The 25368-nt window shown below is 37.0% G+C and overlaps 2 protein-coding genes across 2 annotated transcripts in view; one reads left to right on the plus strand and one right to left on the minus strand.

The window, feature by feature from the left end:
• The window catches only part of CERKL (ceramide kinase like), a 128855-nt gene extending 110657 nt beyond the window's left edge, over positions 1 to 18198 (plus strand). Inside the window, exons 6-14 of the mRNA XM_068968448.1 lie at positions 3701 to 3775; positions 4509 to 4686; positions 4766 to 4825; positions 5429 to 5454; positions 5550 to 5658; positions 8288 to 8384; positions 15613 to 15791; positions 16572 to 16632; positions 18103 to 18198. Of these exons, the coding sequence (XP_068824549.1) occupies positions 3701 to 3775; positions 4509 to 4686; positions 4766 to 4825; positions 5429 to 5454; positions 5550 to 5658; positions 8288 to 8384; positions 15613 to 15791; positions 16572 to 16632; positions 18103 to 18198 (881 nt within the window). The remainder of the gene's footprint in view (positions 1 to 3700; positions 3776 to 4508; positions 4687 to 4765; positions 4826 to 5428; positions 5455 to 5549; positions 5659 to 8287; positions 8385 to 15612; positions 15792 to 16571; positions 16633 to 18102) is intronic.
• Positions 18199 to 19315: 1117 nt separating this feature from the next.
• The window catches only part of ITGA4 (integrin subunit alpha 4), a 91723-nt gene continuing 85670 nt past the window's right edge, over positions 19316 to 25368 (minus strand). Inside the window, exons 23-28 of the mRNA XM_068969172.1 lie at positions 24619 to 24726; positions 23738 to 23863; positions 22186 to 22305; positions 20380 to 20478; positions 19892 to 20011; positions 19316 to 19414 (exon numbers count right to left, since the gene is read on the minus strand). Of these exons, the coding sequence (XP_068825273.1) occupies positions 19316 to 19414; positions 19892 to 20011; positions 20380 to 20478; positions 22186 to 22305; positions 23738 to 23863; positions 24619 to 24726 (672 nt within the window). The remainder of the gene's footprint in view (positions 19415 to 19891; positions 20012 to 20379; positions 20479 to 22185; positions 22306 to 23737; positions 23864 to 24618; positions 24727 to 25368) is intronic.

Raw genomic sequence — 25368 nt, forward strand, 5'->3', positions numbered from 1 at the left:
GTTGGATACGACTGAGTGACTTCACTTTCACTTTTCACTTTCATGCATTGGAGAAGGAAATGGCAACCCACTCCAGTGTTATTGCCTGGAGAATCCCAGGGACGGGGGAACCTGGTGGGCTTCAGACACTACTGAAGTGACTTAGCAGCAGCAGTAGCAGCAGGTAATGTTGATACAAGTGATCCTTGAACCATAAATCCTGGAGAAGGACCTCTCCATATATTATACATAACCTGAAGATCTTATAAAATGCAGACTATGACTTGTTAGGCATGGAGTGGGGCCTCACAATCAACACTGTAATAAACACGGAGATGTGGCCATTGCTGTTTGATTATGGGACATATTTTGAGTAACAAGGGTCAGAACATAAACTACCTTTTGATGAATCAGTTAAAACCAGTTTACTAGTTGGTCAAGGTGGACATTTCTTTGCATTGGTATCATTAGAGGTCTGAAAATCTAAATGCTTAGGTAGGTACCTCAGGATTATTATTGTATTGTTTGATAATGGCTGCACTGCCTCAAGGAGAAGGCAATGGCACCCCACTCCAGTACTCTTGCCTAGAAAATCCCATGGATGGAAGAGCCTGGTAGGCTGCAGTCCATGGGGTCGTGAAGAGTCAGACATGACTGAACGACTTCCCTTTCACTTTTCACTTTAATGCATTGGAGAAGAAAATGGCAACCCACTCCAGTGTTCTTGCCTGGAGAATCCCAGGGACGGGGGAGCCTGGTGGGCTGCCGTCTATGGGGTCGCGCAGAGTCAGACACGACTGAAGTGACTTAGCAGCAGCAGCAGCAGCACTGCCTCAACTTCTTCAACTGAGAACCCAAGCATATATCCATTCAAAGTGACAAATCAAAGGGATTACATATGACCATGCAAGAAAGTTCCTGATTAGCAAAGCCAGGGGACTAGTCTTTGCCTTGATAGCTATAGTGTGTGTGCTTAATCACTTAGTCGTGTCCGACTGTTTGTGACCTGATGGACCATAGTCCGCCAGGCTCCTCTGTCCATGGGGATTCTCCAGGCAAGAATACTGGAGTGGGTTGCCGTGCTCTCCTCCAGGGGATCTTCCCAACCCAGGGATTGAACCCAGGTCTCCCACATTGCAGGTAGATTCTTTGCTGTGTGAGCCACCAGGAAAGCCTGATAGCTGTAGTACACAACACATCCATGCTAGCACAGCTCTTGGCAGTTACTGGACTTAAGTCAAGAAAAATTATAACTTCTTAATTTTAAATCCTTTTTACTCCCTGGGAATGTGCTAGCTGGTATTTTTCCCTTTGAAAGCAGACCTTTACCCCAAGATCTCAGACACATAAGTATTAAAGGGGTGTGACTTGAGAGAGCTCTTTTTCGGTGTAGGCTGGTGGGGAAAATTCATGTGGATCTTAAATTATCCTAGCAATATAGAGAAATCTGTGTCTCAATACAGATTCTCATACTGTGGCAGATACCATGGAAAGAAGTGTTTTCTTCACCTATGATGCAATATCTCAGATAATAGAAGAGCCCCCCAACTTGGTTAAGAGCTTTGTTGTTTTTCAGTTGCTAAGTTATGTCTGACTCTTTGCGACTCCACGAACTGCAGCACTCCAGGCTTCCCTGTCCTTCACCATCTCCCAGACTTTGCTCAACTCATGTCCATTGAGTTGGTGATGCCATCCAACCATCTCATCCTCTGTCACCCCTTTCTCCTCCTGCCCTCAATCTTTCCCAGCATCAGGGTCTTTTCCAATGAGTTGGTTTTTTGCATCAGGTGTTCAGAGTATTGAAGCTTCAGCATCAGTCCTTCCAATGATTACTCAGGACTGATTTCTTTTAGGATTGACTGGTTTGATCTCCTTGCTGTTCAAGGGACTCTCAAGAATCTTCTCCAGTATCACAATTTGAAAGCATCAATTCTTTGGCTCTCAGCCTTCTTTATGGTCCAGCTGTTACATCCATGCATGACTAACTGGAAAAACCATAGCTTTAACTATACTGACTTTTGTCTACAAAGTGATGTCTCTGCTTTTTAATACACTGCTTAGGTTTATCGTAGCTTTTCTTCCAAGGAGTAAGCATGGTTTAATTTCATGGCTGCAGTCACCATCTGTAGTGATTTTTGACTCAAGAAAATGAAATTTGTCACTGTTTCCACTTTTTATTTGCCATGATATGGTGGGACCAGATGCCATGATCTTAATTTTTGGAAGTCTGAATTTTAAGTCAGCTTTTTCAATCTCTTTATCCTCATTAAGGGGCTCTTCCTCGTTGCTTACTGCCTTTGAGTGGTATCCTCTGTATATCTGAAGTTGTTGATGTTTTCCCCAGCAATCTTGATTCCAGCTTGTGATTCATCCAACCCAGCATTTCGCATGATGTACTGTGCATAGAAGTTAAATAAGCACGGTGACAATACACAGCCTTGGTGTACTCCTTTCCCAATTTTGAACCAGTTCATCATTCCATGTCTGGTTCTAACTGTGGCTTCTTGACCTGCATACAGGTTTTTCAGGAGACAGATAAGGTGGTCTGGTATTCCCATCTCTTGAAGAATTTTCCACAGTTTATTGTGATCCATGCAGTCAAAGGCTTTAACATAGTCAATGAAGCAGAAGTAGGTGTTGTTTTTGGAATGCCCTTGTTTTTCCTGTGATCCAACGAATGTTGGCAATTTGATCTCTGGTTCCTCTGCCTTTTCTAAATCCAGCTGGAATTTCTCAGTTCATGTACTGCTGAAGCCTGGTTTGAAGGATTTTGAGCATTGCTTTGCACAAAGAGCTTTAGAAAGAATTTAAAGCCTATCTCTTGTACTTTACAGTGATTTTATATTTTTCCTTAGTTATTATTTAGCTTTTTTTGTGTGTTTATGTGTTTGTCTCTGCTTTCCAGAGCCATCCTTCTACTGTTGGTGCCCTTTTCGGTAAAGAAGTTAGAAGCCTGTTTATTAAAGTTGAATGGGGCAGATTTTGATATAGCTAATGCTCTTGCAGGTAGAAAATATACATTCACAATGGAAGAAGCTGTGAGCAAGTAAATACTATAAATTGTTTTCTAATTTTTAAGTTATTTAAAGATTAATAATTCAGTAGCCATCAGTGTGCATCTATGATATGAACAAAAATTTACAAACTTCCATGTAATTTTTCATTTAAACATTACATAGAGACATCTCTATAAAGTAAGAGCAAATGGTTAGTTTAAAATGTTTGCAAGAAATAGATAATTTGGACAGACTGATAATTAGAAGTGAAATAGAATCTGTAATTTAAAAAAAAACTTCCTACAAACAAAAGTCTGGGACCAGATGGCTTCACAGGCAAATTCTATCAGACATTCAAGGATAACTTACACCAATTCTTCTCAGACTCTTAAAACAAATTGAAAAGGAAGGAACACTCTTAAAGACATTCTATGAAGCCATCATCACCCTCATACCAAAACCAGACAATGACACTCCTTAAAAAAGATTCCAGGCCATTATCTTTGAATTTAGATGTAAAAATTCCCCACAAAATAGCAAATGGAACTCAACAAGACATAAAAAAGATCATATACCGCGTCCAAGTGGGATTCTGCCCAGGTTCACAAGGATGGTTCATCATACCAAATAAATCAATGTAACATGCCACATTAAGTAAGACAAATAAAAAACCACACAAAATGTTTGCTACGCTGATCATCCACATTTTACATTTGATTTGGCAGGATCTACTAATGTATTGGCACATTCTCTCCATGGAGTTTCTCATGTGATAACTGCAACTTTGCACATTATAATGGGTAAGAATTCTTCCAAAGAAGTTCATGTTTTCTGAGGAAGGTTATTTTATTTCCTCCAGACTTGCCAAGACAGCTTCTTTATCTCTCAAAGCAGAAAAATGTTTGAATAAAAACTGAAAGTGAGTTAGTCAAAGTTTCACTATTTTGACTGATGATTTTTCACAATACAGGTACTATAAAGAGTAGAAAATATAGTTTTACTGTAATCTGGATAGGAAAAAATACAATGATATTCAAGATCCCAACTTTATAACCAGGTCAAGAAAATCCATGCACAATATTAGGAATTGTTGTTTGACTATCAGAACTCTGGGACTGGTTATTAAAAGAAAAAAAAAAAGCACAAGAAAAAAAATCTCCAGCCTGTGTCCTTCCACTAGACCTTTTATTATCTCTACTGATATAAAGCATATAAGCACTAGTATATGCAAATCTGCTAAATCTGAGTTTACTTTTCATATGTAGTTCAACTTTACTTCCTTAGCAATGTTTCGTTTAAAATAGCAGTAAACTGCAAAATTTACTGCTTTCTTTTTCTTCGTTTAGGACCTGAAAAAGCTATAAATGGCAGTTGCAGCCATTGTAGGTAAAAAGAGTGGAAGAGAAAGCAGCATGTTTATTACAGTATAAAGTAGCCTGAGACTTTCTTCTTGCATGAGTAAATAAATATGCTCTTCTGTGTTTGCCATTTTGCCTGTATTTACTGACACTAATATCCGGCATAACATTCAAGGGCATATACAACCAGTCGATGTCTGTACCTTCAGCACCATGGGCAAGTTTCTTCGCTTTGGGTTCTCAGCCATGTTTGGCTTTGGTGGAAGAGCTTTGGCTGTGGCAGAAAATCATCGATGGATGTCCCCTAACCAGCGGATGGATTTTGCTATCATGAAGGCACTGGCAAAACTAAAGTAAGTCTTTTTTTCTTAAACCTCAAATTTCATATCCCAGAGTCAAAGACTGCTAAAAACAGATTTCATTACGTTGTAGGCCAGAAGAATGTGAAATATCATTTTTACCATTTAACAGCTCTCAGGATTTAGAAGAAAGGTAAGTTAAAAGCTTCACTCAAAGTAATACCAGAATCTTTATCTATTTTTAAAGCATAAAATAGTTTGATATAAACGGTATATTAGACTTGGGATATTTGGTTGTTATTCTATCATATTAGTGAAGAATATAGAATCATGGAGTGCTACAGATACTATTAGACCATGTAACTTGGCATTTGCCTTCAGAAGCAACTGTTCACTCCATCCCTCCATCTACCCATCCATTTATCCATCCATCTTCCCATTCAACAGCTATTTATTGATTATCTGATATATGCCAGACCCTTTGGACACAATGAGCCAATGAACAAGCAAACAAAATGCATAGTTTCTGCCCTCATGAGAATTTCTAGTGCAGCCTAAAAACATTTTTTGAAGTCACACAAAGGAAGTGCTATAGTCTTTAAAAAAAAGCAAAACAAAACAAAATGAAATCATTGTTACTGATAAATCAGTGAATCAAATAATGCAGTAATGGAATTGTTCACATATTTTTACGTCCTGTCTAATAGCTGTAACGTTGAGTTCTACAACCATCTCATGTTTAATAGATGCCATTTTTTGTGTGTGATGTGTTTTTGTCTCTTTTGTTTTCTTTTAGGAGGGCACAAGGATATCCCAAATCTGGTGAGTCTGAAATTACCTTCCTGAGAACTGAGCCAGGCTCTATTGACATTTTGCTGTGGTGAGGGAAAATAACTGATCCCTTCCATTACCTTTAGATTGTAATGATCAGTGGCAAATGATCCAGGGTCAGTTCTTGAATGTCAGCATTATGGCAATTCCGTGCCAGTGTGCAGTGGCACCTAGAGGCTTGGCACCTAATACCAGGTTAGTAAGCATTTTTATTGAATTGTTGATACTTTTCTATAAACTGCATTTATCTGTCAGAATAGTCAGCTAAACTCTTGGCTAGCTAGAATATGATCAAGAGGAAGTCATCTTTGACTGTACAGTATTAGAGATTCTAAGGCATTTGTCGTCAGAGTAGGCTGAGAACAACTGTTATACTGGAAAAATAATTACTCTGATGTTTTAATATCACTGAAGCTAAAATAATATTCTCTGGGTTTTACTGACATGATCTTATTGTGTTATGTATGCCCACTTCGCTCTTTTATTTGTGTTATTCACCATCCTTGAGAACATTATGTTTAATTCTGATACTTATTATGGCTGTCCCTGACTTTGAATTTAGTGCAGATGTAAACATCCTAAGCAAGAATGGCATGTATGTGTGTATGTATGATACTTTGAGTCAAAGGAAATATTTTAGTTGTATTTAGTATGAATAGTGATGCATCTGAATATACTGCCCACATTTTCATGAGACATTTTATTTATCATTTTATCCACAAGCGATAGTTATTCCATCTCGTGTACATCCTTTTCATGTAGTTGTCCATCATTGGTCTGAAAATATTTCTCTTACATTCCTGTAGAGCATAGAAGAAAGGGTGATGACTTGTGTAATATCATCACATCTGAATTTTTCCCTAAAGTGGAATAAAAGAATGACTTATGTACGTACTTTGGCAATTCATAACATCATTTTAATGATTAGTTTCAACTTCCCTGCAAAATATTTAACCTGGAGGATTAACAATTGGCAAAGGGATGATTTAGAGTGTTTTCCTTGACTAATGATAGGGAGGTGAGAAACAGGGAAACATCTAAAGTTAGAAAAGACGAGAAACTACTTAAAAACCACATGTCAGGGCCCTCATTAATTATCTGTAGTGCTGAAGCTTGCCAGGAGTGTTTTGAAGCTTGTATGGTTTAGAAATCGCGCCTGATTGTTTCCTCCCCCTACCCTCAGAAACCTTAGATAGCTGACGCCTCCCTAAGGAAGCGTCCTACGAGAAGTGAGGTCCTGGCCGGCTGACCCAAGCTGTGCTCTCTAGGCCATGACATGGTGCTGCTCTGACCCTGCCCCATCTCCATGCTCACGTCTGCTCAAGGACCTTTGGGGAGGTAGTCTCGCTCTCTGGGAAGGAGTAGGTTCATGCCTCCTTCCAGCTGCTCCAGATATTCTCCGGCTGGCCTGAAAGTCCATGGCTTACTCTCCAGGTTCAGTCAGCACTGAATGACTTTTTCAGAGAAGGGTGACTGGTTAGAGATGTCTTCTGTGGATTGTAGTCAAACATGCCATTTTTGCAAGGGCCTTTATGTAGAAGCTTTGGCTGACCAAGATACTCAAAGTTTATCTTCTGAATGATTCAGGGAAATTGAGTTTCAACTTTCAGCTTCATTTTTTCACAAGAAAGTATAATTTACTTTAAGATACATCAGCGCAAGTTGCTGATAGGAACTAATATTTTTGTATTCGAATTTTGCTAAGATTAAATGCAGTAATATATGGAAATATTGAGAAGGGTGCTAGGCACATAACATGTGTTTCCACTATTAATAAGTATTGAAAGGTAGACACATGAAAACTAAAGAATTAAAATCAAGAACACACAAAACACTCATGTTTTGGTATCATTGAATATTTATTTCCAGTTGGGAAGGGGTGACATGATGGGTAAAAGAAATACTAGACCCTGAATGAAGGGCTCTGGTTCCAGTGATCATTTTCGTTTTTCTGTCTTTGAACCAATCATTTAAAGTTGGGGACATCTTTTCATTCGACGTAAGTTGAGTGAATGGCTGGATAATCTCCAGGGTCCTTTACAGCTCTAACCTGAGGTTCCATAAGATTTAAAGAGCTCTTTTTAATGTTGTTGTTGTTATTCTTGGACTAACTTTATATTTTCACTGAAATTCAGCCTAGGAGTCATTTGCACATATTTCTGCAAACTGCCTTCTAAAGCTAGATGAGTCTGTGAGTAGCTTTTTGGCACTAAATCACACCTCTAAATTTGCAGCCTCTTATATTGAACCAAAGAGTTATGCAAGATTAAAATGTGCAGTCATTTAACTGAACATGTATGGTAGCATTTTGTTCACTCCACTTCATCCATCCAAGGGCCGCTTTGATTTATCTGGTTTCCTGTCACTTAGACCTGCCCTTAAATAAATGTTTAAATCAAACGTTAGATTTTTAAAGCTGTTGAACTAGTTGTTACACCATTTGTACTGATTAACTATTTTACAACACATCTTTAAAAAACAAAACAAAACATGGTTTTACATTCACTCCCTAAGTAAGTACATTTCAAATTGTCTTGATATGTGAATAGGATGCATGATGATTCAGTTTTTTTAAAAGCCCTTAATGTCAGTGCTTGGTGAGAAGGAAGTCGGTTGTCTAATAAAACTAATCTGAAAGGCTGTTTCATTTTAAGGAGAATGCAACAAAATATGGTTTAAGAATTTTAGGTAAATAGAATGCTGTTTATCTGACTTGCCTACAACTTCTAGTAAAGATTATTTGTTAGAAAGAATGATACAGAGTAATTTCTGATGTAATCTCTTAATAAACATTTTGATGTCAAATACAAATATTTAATTTCAGATTAAATAATGGAAGCATGGCTCTTATAACTGCACGAAACACTTCACGACCGGAATTTATAAAACACCTGAAAAGATATGCGAGTATTAAAAACCAGGTACAGTAAAGCATTTGGATTACTTATGTGCAAAGCAATTAATCATGGGGAGTGAGATGCTGTCATAATTGACACCAAGTCCTGCCTTGTAAGAAGGCTTTATTTTCTTCTGAATACATTAATTTTTTTTTTTCAGTTTGTGCATTCTTCAAATTTTGAAAAGTACCCACCAGTATTAATACAGATTGGCCTTTTTTGAGTTGTGGGTCGGTGGTTATATATATTTTATGTGTGTGTGTGCACAAAGAGAAAGTAGAAAATGTAGTGTGAAACCCAAGTAAAGTGGTAGGTGTTGCAAGAAGGCATCAGAGGTCAGACACACTGAAACCATACTCACAGAAATCTAGTCAATCTAGTCACACTAGGACCAAAGCCTCGTCTAACTCAATGAAACTAAGCCATGCCCGTGGGGCAACCCAAGACAGGCGGGTCATGGTGGAGAGGTCTGACAGAATGTGGTTCACTGGAGAAGGGAATGGCAAACCACTTCAGTATTCTTGCCTTGAGAACCCCACAAACAGTAGGAAAAGGCAAAATGATAGGATACTGAAAGAGGAACTCCCCAGGTCAGTAGGTGCCCAATATGCTACTGGAGGTCAGTGGAGAAATAACTCCAGAAAGAATGAAGGGATGGAGCCAGAACAAAAACAATACCCAGCTATGGATGTGACTAGTGATAGAAGCAAGGTTCGATGCTGTAAAGAGCAATGTTGCATAGGAACCTGGAATGTCAAGTCTATGAATCAAGGCAAATTGGAAGTGGTCAAACAGGAGATGGCAAGAGTGAACGTCGACATTCTAGGAATCAGTGAACTAAAATGGACTGGAATGGGTGAATTTAACTCAGATGACCATTACATCTACTACTGCAGGCAGGAATCCCTCAGAAGAAATGGAGTAGCCATCATGGTCAACAGAAGAGTCCGAAATGCAGTACTTGGATGCAATCTCAAAAATGACAGAATGATCTCTGTTTGTTTCCAAGGCAAACCATTCAATAGCACAGTTATCCAAGTCTAGGCCCCAACCAGTAAAACTGAAGAAGCTGAAGTTGAACGGTTCTATGAAGACCTACAAGACCTTTTAGAACTAATACCCCAAAAGATGTCCTTTTCATTATAGGGGACTGGAATGCAAAAGTAGGAAGTCAAGAAACACCTGGAGTAACAGGCAAATTTGGCCTTGGAATGCAGAATGAAGCAGGGCAAAGACTAATAGAGTTTTGCCAAGAAAATGCACTGGTCATAGGAAACACCCTCTTCCAACAACACAAGAGAAGACTCTACACATGGACATCACCAGATGGTCAACACCGAAATCAGATTGATTATATTCTCTGCAGCCAAAGATGGAGAAGCTCTATACAGTCAACAAAAACAAGACCAAGATCTGACTGTGGCTCAGATCATGAACTCCCTATTACCAAATTCAGACTTAAATTGAAGAAAGCAGGGAAAACCGTTAGACCATTCAGGTATGACTTAGATCAAATCCCTTATGATTATAGAGTGGAAGTGAGAAATAGATTTAAGGGTCTAGATCTGATAGATAGAGTACCTGATGAACTATGGAATGAGGTTCGTGACATAGTACAGGAGACAGGGATCAAGACCATCCCCGTGGAAAAGAAATGCAAAAAAGCTAAATGGCTGTCTGGGGAGGCCTTACAAATAGCTGTGAAAAGAAGAGAAGTGAAAAGCAAAGGAGAAAAGGAAAGATATAAGCATCTAAATGCAGAGTTCCAAAGAATAGCAAGAAGAGATAAGAAAGCCTTCTTCAGCAATCAGTGCAAAGAAATAGAGGAAAACAACAGAATGGGAAAGACTAGAGATCTCTTCAAGAAAATTAGAGATACCAAGGGAATATTTCATGCAAAGATGGGCTCAATAAAGGACAGAAACGGTATGGACCTAACAGAAGCAGAAGATATTAAGAAGAGATGGCAAGAATACACAGAAGAACTATACAAAAAGGATCTTCATGACGCGGATAATCACGATGGTGTGATCACTCATCTAGAGCCAGACATCTTGGAATGTGAAGTCAAGTGGGCCTTAGAAAGCATCACTATGAACAAAGCTAGTGGAGGTGATGGAATTCCAGTAGAGAGATTTCAAATCCTGAAAGATGATGCTGTGAAAGTGCTGCACTGAATATGCCAGCAAATTTGTAAAACTCATCAGTGGCCACAGGACTGGAAAAGGTCAGTTTTCATTCCAATCCCAAAGAAAGGCAATGCCAAAGAATGCTCAAACTACCACACAATTGCACTCATCTCACACGCTAGTAAAGTAATGCTCAAAATTCTCAAAGTAAGGCTAAAAATGCTCAAAGCCAGGCTTCAGCAATACATGAACCGTGAAATTCCTGATGTTCAAGCTGGTTTTAGAAAAGGCAGAGGAACCAGAGATCAAATTGCCAACATCCGCTGGATCATGAAAAAAGCAAAAGAGTTCCAGAAAAACATCTATTTCTGCTTTCTTGACTATGCCAAAGCCTTTGACTGTGTGGATCCCAATAAACTGTGGAAAATTCTGAGAGAGATGGGAATACCAGACCACCTAACCTGCCTCTTGAGAAATCTGTATGCAGGCCAGGAAGCAACAGTTAGAACTGGACATGGAACAACAGACTGGTTCCAAATAGGAAAAGGAGTACGTCAAGGCTGTATATTGTCACCCTGCTTATTTAACTTCTATGCAGAGTACATCATGAGAAACGCTGGACTTGAAGAAACACAAGCTGGAATCAAGATTGCTGGGAGAAATATCAATAACCTCAGATATGCAGATGACACCACCCTTATGGCAGAAAGTGAAGAGGAACTAAAAAGCCTCTCGATGAAAGTAAAAGAGGAGAGTGAAAAAGTTGGCTTAAAGCTCAACATTCAGAAAATGAAGATCATGGCATCCAGTCCCATCACTCCATAGGAAACAGATGGGGAAACAGTGGAAACAGTGTCAGACTTTTTTTTTGGGCTCCAAAATCACTGCAGATGGTAACTGCAGCCATGAAATTAAAAGACACTTACTCCTTGCAAGAAAAGTTATGACCAACCTAGATAGCATATTCAAAAGCAGAGACATTACTTTGCCGACTAAGGTCCGTCTAGTCAAGGCTATGGTTTTTCCACTAGTCATGTATGGATGTGAGTGTTGAACTGTGAAGAAGGCTGAGTGCCAAATAACTGATGCTTTTGCACTGTGGTGTTGGAGAAGACTCTTGAGAGTCCCTTGGACTGCAAGGAGATCCAACCAGTCCATTCTGAAGGAGATCAGCCCTGGGATTTCTTTGGAACGAATGATGCTAGAGCTGAAACTTCAGTACTTTGGCCACCTCATGTGAAGAGTTGACTCATTGGAAAAGACTCTGATGCTGGGAGGGATTGGGGGCAGGAGGAGAAGGGGATGACAGAGGATGAGATGGCTGGATGGCATCACGGACTCGATGAACGTGAGTCTGAGTGAACTCCAGGAGTTGGTGATGGACAGGGAGGCCTGGTGTGCTGTGATTCATGGGGTCACAAAGAGTCGGACACGACTGAGCGACTGAACTGAACTGAACTGAACTGAACTGAACTGAGTGTTATATTGAAATGTGGAGTAAATTAAGGATAAAATTATATTCAGCTGTTCTTCAGAATGAAGAGAAGTGAAACCTGAGATTTTTAATCTTCTTGATTTTATGACATCAGACTCCCTCTAAAGTTATGACCTTTGGATTTTCCTTTCATTTGTTCAAGATCTGCCTACTTACATTGATTGAAATACATTTGCAGAAATATACTTTAGAATACACCGCTTTTATATAGCTGTTATTCTAAACGTAGGTGTGTGTGGTATTTGTAGAGATAGGGAAAATTATTATATTTCCACTTAAGAGATTCATTTTAAAAAGAAGCAATACCTATTGTAAGCCATATTCCTTTGGCAGTTACTTTAAGTCAGTTATTAGGAAACTGATCCATAAATATACGAATTTCTGAAATTATGAATCTTGAAGTACATAGTAGGCGTGTAAAACCATATGGTCTCACACCTTCTTATTGGTATGAAATTGTGCCTGGCTGTAGTTGGGTGAGAACAGGTGGGAGGAGGAGAGTAGATTTAGCTGGTGACCAGCACTAAATCTTGCTTACATAGGTAGTCACTGCAAGGCTCCCATTTTTGCTTCTTTATAGTTTTAAACTTTCTCGGGGAGGCCTCAGGAAGTTTTGGTTCTCTTCTGCCTACCACATTATTCGATCAATGTTTGTTGAGCAACCAACTGAATGAAATGTTTAGGAAATTATAACAATTAGATATAGTCCTATTTTCCTTAAATATAAATCTCTAAGGAAGACAAAGTGGTCAAAAGCAGATATAATGTACGTTGTGAGACTAACTAATAACTTTATGGATGTATTTGGGAAATAGTGATTTCTTGATTTTTAAAGGAATGTATTCCTTTTCAAATGTTGCTAATTTTGTTTGCAACTTTATTATTTTTCTTAATCCCAAAGCAATACATTTCCATTGCTTTTTTCCTAAATCAGAAAATAGAAGCAAAATAGCAATATAAAAAGCACTCAAAATTCTATATTCCAAGAGATAATGAATGTCATTACCTTGGTATAAACTTTTTCTATTAAATAATTCTGAGAATTTAAAGGAGTAATGACCTTAAGATACTTTCCTTGAGAAACTGGTATTTCTTTAGGGATGCATGATTGCACAAACTACTTATGGAAGTTCTCTTTTGGAATGGCTACTGGGCAAATGTCTTAGGTAATTTTTCTTTAATCCTTTTTTTCAATATGAAAGTAGCTTTCTTCTGACTTTAAAAGTAACAGATGCTTACTATAAAAATATGAACATAGTAGTAAATATAATTCTATATCTATAGGAAAATAACTTTTTCAAAAGGAGACCATGTGATGCAAATATAACATTTTTTCTCATGTACTTGACCAGTCATATCTTGCTTGTGATACAAGAAACTATTGCCTGTGTGTGTGTTTCATTAGATTTAACTCGTTGGCTTAGCTCTTTCCAAAAATTCAAGTCCATGCTATTGTTCTGTAATGTTTTTCAAAGAAATTCTAAAATGTCTTGTTTAATGATATAGAGTAAGAATAATGTGATTGATTCTCAAGGTGACTGCTTTCATTTGTTAAAAAATTGTAGATGTACATATATACATATACATGTGTATATAGTCTCTTCATGCTGATATGTTCAAAACTGTAAGTCTCTTCATGCTGATATGTTCAAAAGTGTAAGTCTATATAAATTATGTAAGATTATAAAGACAAGATAAATATAAAATGGTATTATCTACTGTCTGGTAGCAGTTCTGGTATCCAGGAAGGGAAATGCAGCACTTGAGCCCAGAGAGAGCAACAGTCTAGGTCTCTGAACCATCTTCACCAGGTTGGACTGAATGTCCATGTATGCCAACAGTTATAGAACGTATTGAAAACTGTTATTTGTAGGTGACACATCTTGCCTTTCCCATCTCTGGGTAAAATAGATAGAAGGTAAAAATTACTCAAGTTCTTTCAGCTCCATCCTGTAGCTGACCTCTGTTCATACAATTCTGCATTCACTTTGACCCTCATTTTTGGTAGCGAGTTTAAAACCCTTAAGAGCTGGTGCTTCCCCAGGGATTTGTTTGTAGCATTATCTTTTCATGATACCTTTTCCTGGGTGACCTCATTGCCTTCCATTGCTTGAACCACTCTCTGAACTTTGCACACTACCAAGGGTTCTGTCCTCCCTTGTGATCTGCAGGATCACTGTGCCTTTCAGTGTGCTGAGGTTATAGAACTCCCAGGCATCTTGAATCGAGCACATCCACTGCTTACCTTATTGCCCTCTCCCCTGATGGTGTTCCATGTTTCCCTACACAGGGCAATGGCACCACTCTCTGCCCATCCTGGAGTTACTCTGGACCCCTCTCCCTCATTTCTTACAACCAGTCCACCAATTAATCCCTTCTTGCTTACAATAGCCTCCTCCTGGTCTTTCTTTTCTCTGGTCTTATCTTCCACACTTCCTTCTAGACAGATTTTTCTAAAATACAGATATGATTTATCCCTTTTCTAATTCTTCAATCTTACTGTCATCAAGATGACACTGAACGTTCTCATTGAAGAACACGTGGTCCCTTGTATTCTAGCCCTTCCCTGTGTCTCAGCCTCACCTATTGCCATCCTCCACCAGATTTCCCATGTTTTGGGCATTGTGTTAGTTTTCTAGGGCTGCCGTTAACAGATACCACAGGGAGTATCGGTGTGGTTTCTCCCAAGGCCTGTCTCTGTGGACAGTCACTGACTTTTCCCTCTTGTATATGCCTGCCTCCTTTGCCAAACATTAACTGTCTATAGGTGTGTGGGCTTATTTCTGGGTGCTCTATTCAGTTCCATTGATCTCTGTGTCTATTTTGGTGCCAATACCACCGCACAGTTTTAATTCTTGCAGCTTTGTAGTATTGTCTGAAGTCTAGAGGGTTAGGCCTCCTGCTTTGTTGCTTTTCTTCAAGATTGCTTTGGCAATCCTGAGTCTTTGATGGTTCCATATACATTTTAGGTTCATTTGCTCAAGTTCTGTGAAAAGTGTCGTGTGTAATTTGATAGGGATCACATTAAATTTATAGATTGCTTTGGGTAGTATGGCTAAGAAAGAATGAAATAGGAAGCTGATGTCTCATCATTCAAGAGTGGTCAGAAAGCAACCCTAATTATCTTGCAACTTGTGTCTATCCTTAAAGTGAGGGTGAGGCAGGCAAACACTGGCAAAAATAACACAGGATAGACTTACTTTCTCTTTTCACCTTCATAAGTTAAACTTTTCGTAATAAAATCCCAAATGTGAAACTTATTCTAGATTTTGTTTACATCAGCTAAACTAGCTGACAATAATTAATTCAGTGGATTATATAAATCCTCTATAAAAATAGACTAGTATTAAATATTTACTCTTTAATTAGAAATTACTGTATACAGTTTCCTAGACATGTACTATTTGTAAGAAAATAATTTTGCCAGCTGCTAGATCTAAATGAACTTGCAAAGCTTCAGAAAAGGCTTCATCCAAAGAAACTGATACTGATAGATTTCAAAGCTATAAAAACATCAGCATGAACACTGATGTTTAGTTGCAAGTGAGAGTGCAGTGAACTTTACTAATTTGCATTACAGTTAGGTATAAAGGAAGTACCAAGGTTATTTGCGTTAATTTTTTTTTAGTTCAATTTTCCATTTGTTGATACTTACACTGTTGAAGAAGTAAAAGTTTGCCCAAGGAATAACAGCAGTGGACACAATCCAGAGGAAGATCATGGACCACGTGAAACTGCTTCAGGAAACTGTTTCCCTTGGAATGTAGATGGTGACTTAATGCAAGTTGCATCAGAGGTCCATGTTAGGTAAGTAAGTATTCACCATCTTATATGTCTGTCAGACATGGAACTGATAGTTATAAGAAGGAAGTTTCCATTTATACCATTGAAGCAGGCAGCTGGCTAGATAGTAAATCAGGAACAGGTAAAAAGACACATGTGCAATTTTAATAAAAAGTATAACTTTTTATTTATTCACCAGTTGTTATGTACAACCATTTTCTTTGGTTATGAGTCTCTATGTTGGTGTTCCAAATTACCATTCTTCATAAACTATACAGATAATGTATGTCTGAAAATTCCACTTTGAATTTTTAAAAATAGATTAAGATCTTATACCTGATGAAGTCACTTGAATAGCAGATGGTTACAATTTTAAATTTCCTTTTACCCACAACAAATACTTGTGTTCAGCAGTTTGCTTTTATCATCTTTCCAAAGCATACTTTACATAAGAACAATTTTACATATTATTTATTAGCAAGAGCAGCTGGTTATAAACAGGCAAACTCATTTTCCATAAGTACTATGACTCTGTGAGTGGAAGTGTGCAGGGCTCCCTGAGCGGCCTGCTAGATGTGAGCTTTCTACAGCCACAATTTACTGGGCTTTACAGGAATTAGTGCTACTGATTTATCAGGCCCTGCATGTTTTCTAGATGGCAGCTCTGCCATGAATATGTGTTTGTTGGTTATCATTAGATTTGAATTTGGTAGTATGCACTGCATTCAATAGGTGTTATGTATGAAAAATAACAGAATGATAGGTTAATGAAATAATCAGTCATGTTTATTATATTCTTTACAGAGTACACCCAAGACTTATCAATCTTTATGGAAGAAGCATGGAAGAAATGAATGATTCCAAAGTAACATGTAGTTGTTTATAAGAGGAATGTGGAAACTAGAATTTTAATATGAAAATATATATTATATTTTAATTAATCAGATATTTTAATAAGGAAAAATATCTATTTTGAAAAGGAATTAAAATTGCTATTTTTGAGGTTACTAAAATTAGCTTCTAAACTTAAAAAAATAAGACATGAAATATATACAAAACAACTGAAATTTTGGTTTTTGGAGAGTATTTATTGGAATGGAAAATAAACATCTCTGGTATTTGAAATTTAAACAAGATATATCAATATTTAACATAGGTTAATTCCAAAGTGAAATAATTTGGATTCTTTCTTCCTGGATTTGAGTCCATCAATTCTGATGTTAAATTTCGATAGCCTGGTACCAACAGATCAGAGTTCATGTAAGAATGTTCTGATATCCTGATGAGGTAAGTATTCCAGCAAGATTATATTTCAAAATTACACATTTAGGAAATCATATAACCAGAAATAGTACTATTTTTTTTCCCTCAAAATCTCTAATATGTAGACTACTTGGCAAAAACAAAAAAGATGGATTAAAGTTATAGCACCAATTTTATGACGGTCTCTGAAAACTGAAAACTCAAAGTGATTGGAGTTTGAAGTCCATTATACACAAAGTATATAAAATATATAAGTATGCAAAATATATAAGGAGTCATAACCTGGCCCCATAGGGAGCTGTGTTCCTCTTGCTCCTGAAAGCCCTGCTGTCTGACGATTCTAGCATGTTGTTTGCACTGTACTCAGTGCTACCTGAAATGCTGTTATTTCTAGTAGGAAAGAAGCAGATTTAAATTTCCTCAGGGATCATCCTTGAGAAAGCAGCTTTAAATTTGGATTTGATTTTCTATCAATGAGCCTAGATATTTTCTTGAAAGAACTACTTTAAAAATTTTAACTTCTATTGGTTACACACCAAGTTAAGAAGGTTTCATGTTCACTGGGTCTTGCTGCTGAAATGCCTTCACCGACTGCTGTGCATTTCTCCTTTTCCAGCCACCAATATGTGAACAGATAGCAGAAATGAAGCAGTCTGAAGAAGACAGCTGTTGGCAGGGACCTCATATGAAGAAATCCTTTTCCATAACAGTAAAGACTGGCCCCTAACTTATCATGTCCCATGACAGATTTTGAAAATTTGGCCACAACCTTCATATCAAGTTATATGTAGGAATAAATCAGATGAAATTATGTTCTGCAGTTATCAGCATTTAGTTCATAAGTAAGAATAAATATTACAAAAAAAGACTATTTGAAAATAAAGAGACATTTAAAGATAAATTATTTTAGACCCAGAAAGAAACTACTTCATTATAAAAGTATGTAAGATCAACAAAAAACTTAAAATATTTCACTTATCACTAAAACATGGAAATTTTCATGTCATATTTTTATCCAAGCTAAATCTACATTTTTCAATTTACAGTTAAATTTGTGAATTTTGTTTTCTAGTTCCATGCAGAAGAGAATGCCCTTATAGTACTGGTGAAAGTACATTTCATACTTACACTTGAGAAAAGAATAACATCCAAACAAGAATTTATCTAATTTGCTGAATTTTGACAGTCTGCATTTTAAACAGTATCTAATTTATATGAAATATTTGTCCCCAATATCATCTTTGGAAGGCTCTGATTTTTAAAAAATTAGTGAGGTACAGTTTTCATATTTTACATATATCAGTGTATGTATATTTCAAATATCAGCTAAAGTGCAACATTCAATCTGTTTTAGAATATAAATTAGAATTCTAAGTATTGTTTTTATAAACAAAAAAATTTGACTAAAGATGGATTTTTAAAATTTACTCTTCAGTACCTTTACCTTGATAAAATTGGGTTATAGAAAGACTTATTGGATTTACACCTATATAAATATATGTTCTTTTAGAAACTTATTATGTATATATATGTACAAAAAGAAAAAAATACATGGCTGTATAAACAATAATTATCCAGAAATCACCCCTTTAAGCTCAAACCAGTGTATAAGTTCAGTCTGAAGTTTGCTCATCAGGCCATAATATTCATAGACTGGTTGCTGATCAAAGCTCATAGGAAATAGATTACAAATCAGTGTCTTTAAAGATATCTGCTTTAAAATGATAGTGGTTCTTTTCTATTCATTAGAAAATTTGGTGACAGCGTGTTGAAAAATTCTGCTAAATATTTCTAGAGAACATATTCCAAACAATTCTCAAAGAGCTATTAGGAATGAGTCATTGCCTACTGGGTGGAATTAATTTTACCAAAGCAAACACATATGGTGAATAGTATTTCTTTCAAAGGAATAATACTACAAGTCTAAGTCTTCTCCAGATGAGTTGTTTACTTCCTCCACATAATTTTAATTCTAATGCACTTTCAAGATATCTTCCAGGGATTACTTCTCTTGAGTAAGTTGATGCTTTAGTGTTTTTATATCCATTTTAGAGCTGCAAGATTATCGTCTGAGAGAAAATAACTCCAAAGTTAATACTGTAATATATCCAAAGATAATGCAGTTGAAAAGTCCAAGCAATGATGAAGACATAATATGTCACGTGGTCATTATTAAAAGAAGTACATGAAGTCTGAGCAGAATTCATGGTTTCTTGTAAACAATATCTAAAATTTTTGTTTAATATATTGTAACCTGAGTTGTTCTGTTAACTTGAAATAAGTCTTCACTCATCTTTATCACTTTTACTGTTAATGTAACTCCAACTATCTCTTCTGTTTTCTTCTTGTAGGATAGATTTGTACTGTCTTTTGAAGAAGCCAGCCTGAAAATAACATTGTATAATCACTGCTGTATAGTTATGAACATATTAAATGTCTAAACAGTCAATGACAATGGTAGTCAGTAAAAATTAGTTTGGGAGATACAGCCTTGTTTTGTTGTTACTATAGGGTTTCTCGGTGCTGCTTGCACACGCTCCAAAATTGAAATTCAGCATATAAATGTGCAGTGCTTTCCAAATGCTTTTTCAGAAAGTCTTTCAAAACTTCTGTTATATTGAATATTCATTGAAAATCAGTTATCTTTAAGAAAGCATATTTTTCTAGAAAGACTTTGGTACTGAAGTTAAGAGACACATGTGATCAGTACTATTAAATATCAGTCCACTTAGGAATTTAAAACTAACATTAAAAATACTGAAATACTTAAATCTAGTAATGTGGGAGTCACAAGTTGGCTTTGAGAAAACTCAAGAATAGAATTTTGAGTGGTTCAACATTGGTAATTATTAAAGGCTTACCTTCCACATAACATAAGAAATGAGGAAAAGTAAAATAAGTCCCAGGAGCAAGCTACTTGAAATAATCATTATAGTGAAATGGCGTCTGGGTCTTTGATGATGTAGTCCTTCGAGGAGAACCTACATAAATTAACCAAAAGAAGGAACCACCATTTTAAAAACTTGCCTCTATTTCCTTTGAAGCCCCTCTATTTTCCCCAACAGTATTTAGAATATTCCTTCCCATTCTCTTTCTGTTCTAACACAACCATAGGAAACATGGGTAAATGTTTGAGAAACAGGAAGTGTAATGTGCCGTGTCTGTGGTTCTCCCTCCAATTCATTCCACCAAAATCACCTGAAAGAGCTGTGTCATTCCTTCCTGCCAGCTGTAGAAAATGCCACTCCCCAATAAAGTATTTTAGGCTCTCTGTGGTTTTCCTGACCAAACACCCTAGCAATATTTTTTCCCCATAATCCTTATGTTTCAGTTAAAAAGGTAATCTTACATGTGCAACATTCTCATCCTTCTTTAATTCAATAACTTTGGGATTTGGCTCCGGAAAAGCTGTTGCTCTTATTTCAAACTTCAGCGCTCTAGTCTCATCCTGTTTAAAGAAAAGAGACATAGTTTTATTTCATGAAAACATATACCAGGTAATGGTCATGAGAAACTAAAAGTTTTCACAAGTTATCTTCTCCAACTTATTTCACCATTTGTATTTAATTGCAATGCAATGCTTCCTTTAGTTCCAAAGGCATGTCCTTTGTATTAATTAATATTTAAATATTATTTGATAGTTATTAGTATATTTTTTCCTTAGGGAAGACTTTGTTTGATAAACATTTCCTCAAATTAATTTTCTTTGGGCTTTTCTTACAGTATTTGGTATACTATCTGTATTTGATCAGGTGTGATCAAATACAGATAGCAAACCAAATGCTATAATGAAAAAATCTGGTACAAATATTTATAGCATTCAAAAATAAAATCACTGGATGAACTCAGTTTTACTATCTAACAGAGAGAGGGACTTCATAACCAAGAATTCAGGGCTTAGACGTCTGTAAATGGGCTTCACAAACTCTAAGGCCCTTTGAAGTTTTATTCAAAATTGAGATTTGTGTGTGTGTGTGTGTGTTCATTAGGGTAGATGAGAATATATTCTTTGATCAAATTCTTATAGAAGTCTATGACCTGCAAAAGTTAAAACTACGGTGTAAAGGTTATTTAACATTTTGGAGAGAACATGTAGAATTTTAGAGCTAAAAATAAATTATGTACTTTATCTGGAGCAGTGCTTTTCAACAGGGATGATTCTGTACCCTGGAGGATGGTCATTTACATCTGGGGACATTTCCGGCCAGCAGGCATGGGGACGGGGCGCTGCTAGCATTTAGTGGGTGGAAGCCAGCTATTCTGATAAGTATCCTACTAGCACAGGACAGCCCCTGACAACAAAGAAATATTTTGTCCAGAATGCCACTGGGGCCCGCTGGTGAGAAAACTGGACCCTGCGAGTATGAAGGCAGACTGCAGAAGTCTAAATGACTCACAACTGAAGTGGAGAGCTCATGTTTCCCTGTCTGATGTGTCTTCCTCCTAACCACCTTGTGGTAATTTCAACTTCTCCTCTTAACAGAACATGATACCTGTCATTTCCTTTGGCTTATTATGTGCTATGTACTAAATTCTTTATAAAGATCATCTAATCTGAACAACTCTGAGAAAGATCTATTACTCATATTGATCAGATAAGAAAATTTTATCTCAAAGTACTTCTCATACACACTCCTTTCCAGGAAGAAGTCTAACATGTATTTAGTTAATTTTTAATTCAAGCCTTCAAAGTTCACGTCCTTAAAAGTGTGTTTCTGTTCTTGTATGTTTGTGTTTTGTTAAATTTTGATGTTTTAGATTTTATGGAAGTCTTAATTTTTAGTAAATGTATACTATATACAATAGTAGGTCTTTAAGCATAATTTGTAAATAACTCTAAGGATATATGAAATGTTAAGGCAGCTAACTAACTTGAGTGACAGTCATAGTTGGACATGCTTTGTAAAATCTCTTAATTATAGTCTATTTTATAGCCCACGTTATCTGTTTAGTTACTAAAACCATGTCATTTAGACAGTGTATTTTGAAGTGATAAATAGGAACAGTTTTAGAATTTCATTCCAGATTTTACAGTCATTCATACCTTCTTAATTTGTTGAATGCCTCCTTACCATCCTACCTGCATAAGATGGTTGTGTTTGTAAGATCTGTCTGAAATCTTATCCACAAAATTGTCACTGTATCACAGACTTACCATTTCTAAAATGGATGGCCGACCTTCCAACTGAATGTGAACACTGGCTTCTTTTCCACTGTCCATTTTCCCAAAATGGCATGAGATATCTAAGCAATACGGATCAGCTTTCATGCAGTACTTAAAAAGAATACAAAAGAGCCATGTTAAAATTTAAACATTTTTTAAAAGATGGCTAAAATATTTTACATGGAATTCAAGATCTGCTCCCATTACTGGCATTTGCAAAAATTTATCTTGCTATAAACATGGAATTAAGGATATGCTTTCATTAGTGGCACTTAAAAATTATCTTGCTTCAAAGAAAACAAATATTTATAATAAATTATAACAAAACAAGTATTTGAACTGTATCATGTTTCATTATTTTTATGAAAATATTCTGGGATAGAAAAAGACATGAGAGTATTTGCTTAGCTACATTTTCTATGATCAAACTTGGATCATTTGGAGGCTTTCCTTGTCCCCCCTTCCCCCCACATATATTCACTAAAATGAAAAAAAGTGGAAATTTCATGCAACCAGAGGTTGTTCAGCTGAGGACAACATCTTGACCAACCCCCTAAAGGATCTGGTACAATGTCTGGTTGGCATGAATTGAGCACTTAAATAAATAATGACTAGTATGGTATCAGTTCAGTTCAGTTCAGTTCAGTTGCTCAGTCATGTCTGACTCTTTGCGACCCCAGGAATCGCAACACGCCAGGCCTCCCTGTCCATCACCAACTCCCAGAGTTCACTCACAGTTGCGTCCATCGAGTCAGTGATGCCATCCAACCATCTCATCCTCAGTCGTCCCCTTCTCCTCCTGCCCCCAATCCCTCCCATCATCAAAGTCTTCTCCAATGAGTCAACTCTTCGCATGAGGTGGCCAAAGTACTGGAGTTTCAGCTTTAGCATCATTCCTTCCAAAGAAATCCCCGGGTTGATCTCCTTTAGAATGGACTGGTTGGATCTCCTTGCAGTCCCAGGGACTCTCAAGAATCTTCTCCAACACCACAGTTCAAAAGCATCAATTCTTCGGCGCTCAGCCTTCTTCACAGTCCAACTCTCACATCCATACATGACCACAGGAAAAACCATAGCCTTGACTAGACGGAGGGAGAAGGCAATGGCAACCCACTCCAGTACTTTTGCCTGGAAAATCCCATGGATGGAGGAGCCTGGCAGGCTGCAGTCAATGGGGTCGCACAGAGTCGGACACGACTGAGTGACTTCACTTTCACCTTTCACTTTCATGCACTGGAGAAGGAAATGGCAACCCACTCCAGTGTTCTTGCCTGCAGAATCCCAGGGACGGCAGACCCTGGTGGGCTGGCATTTATGGGGTTGCACAGAGTAGGACACGACTGAAGCGACTTAGCAGCAGCAGTATATAGTATATATTTAATCCTGGGTGTATCTCAACTCTCCAATCATGCCTGCTCCTCACACACAAGAACATTACCTGACTTGGCTTCTCTCCTATACTCAACTGACACTTCAAACCTCTTGGTCCATGATTTTAAGTGTTTCAGTCCTGGACGTTGAAAAGCAAAACACTGAAACTTACCAGAAGCCTCTTATCAGTCTTTGACAGAAATCTGAATATATCTTTAAGGGTCTCCATTGTGCCTTTTTGCTGGTCTAATGCACACTTTCTTTGATAATTCTTAAAATGGCATTCTCCAGCAGTAGTCTACAAAGAGAGAGAGCAAGAAAACTCATCCAGTATTGGAAAGGACAATAGCTACATGGCTTTTAAAACTTACCTTTCAAAGCTTACCTTTTAAGAAATATATCAAATACTTCTAAAATTATGTGAAAATATTTTTTGACAGATTTGGGAGAGGTTAAATCTTTGTGGTTAAAAAAATGCAACAAAACTTAGAAAAATTTTAGAGGCTTGATTGATCAAAGGGCCTTAACCTTAAAAAAATTAGGGCAGTATGAAAACTGAACATTAGCATAAAACTGAACATTTCTTTGGCTTCAGACACACAGTAAAGTGTTACAGCAGCCTGCCCTACCATCTCAATCTGGAATTCAGGTAGGATTTTTAAGGATTACCTCTCAAATCTATTGAGTGGATTTATTTGCTGATTGCTTGTCTTAAAACTGGGAAGGTGAAAATAATTCAGATAGAATCAACATAAGAATATTGATTCTTAGTAGTTATTTGATAATAAGAGGCTGAAGTACTGATTTTTCAACATTGGTCTCAAGCTTTATGGAGAATCCGATCAAAGAAAATCTACCAAAAGATAGAGCATAATTTTGTTATCGTCACATGTAGAGATTCCACTGTAATCACACAGTTCTAATGCAATAATCAAAGTGTACACAATAAATGCATGGTGAATTCATAGCTGAAACCAAATGTGACTGAAGTAAGGTAACAAAGCTCCATTTTAGCAATATGACTTAGAATAAAGGAAGGAACTGCATTTTTACCTGGACATCCAAAACGTTGAACAGCTTATCGGTTCGGGGACTAAAAGAATTTGGTATCATTATTTCCACACTAATATTTGGAGCCATGCTTTGGCCGGTGTTGATGACCTGATAAGCAAAAAGTTTTAAACACTCAAAAAACACATTTTATAAAAGTACAGATACCAATGAGCTTCTCAGGTGAACCTGTGTATTTCATGCAACATTTATAAGGGTGGAGGTTTATAGAATATCCACTATCAGAACTTTAAAATGTTTGCTAATAATACAACTAGTTAGTATTCCTAGCCCTTTCCTTTTGGTGATTAGAACAAAATGTTTGCACTGATGGTTTATTGCAGAAATAGTCTGAAGAAAAAGACATCAATAATATACAGTTCAGGGGGTTAGGGTCACTGACCCTCAGTGCAGTTGAAACTCCAAGTACAACTTATAGTCAGCCCTCTGTATACCTGATTTCTCTGTAGTCACAGATTCAACCAACCAATGGTTGGTTCTAAACTACAGAATTTACTATTGAAAAAAATCCACATCTAAGTGGACCAGTGCAGTTCAAACCTCTGTTGTTCAAAACTGTACCTGGCACATTACTGACCTAAAAAAACGTGATCAATTGTCCTTATAACTACTCCATGAGGTGGGCTAACATTTTATTATTCACCGACTCAGGAAGATGCTAAGAGGGATTAATGTGGTATCCAAGATCACAGTCAAAAAATGGTAAGAAGTGGGACTGAAACCTAGGTATTC

The sequence above is a fragment of the Capricornis sumatraensis genome, chromosome 3 (genome assembly GCF_032405125.1).
Source record: "Capricornis sumatraensis isolate serow.1 chromosome 3, serow.2, whole genome shotgun sequence".
NCBI classification, from domain to species: domain Eukaryota; kingdom Metazoa; phylum Chordata; class Mammalia; order Artiodactyla; family Bovidae; genus Capricornis; species Capricornis sumatraensis.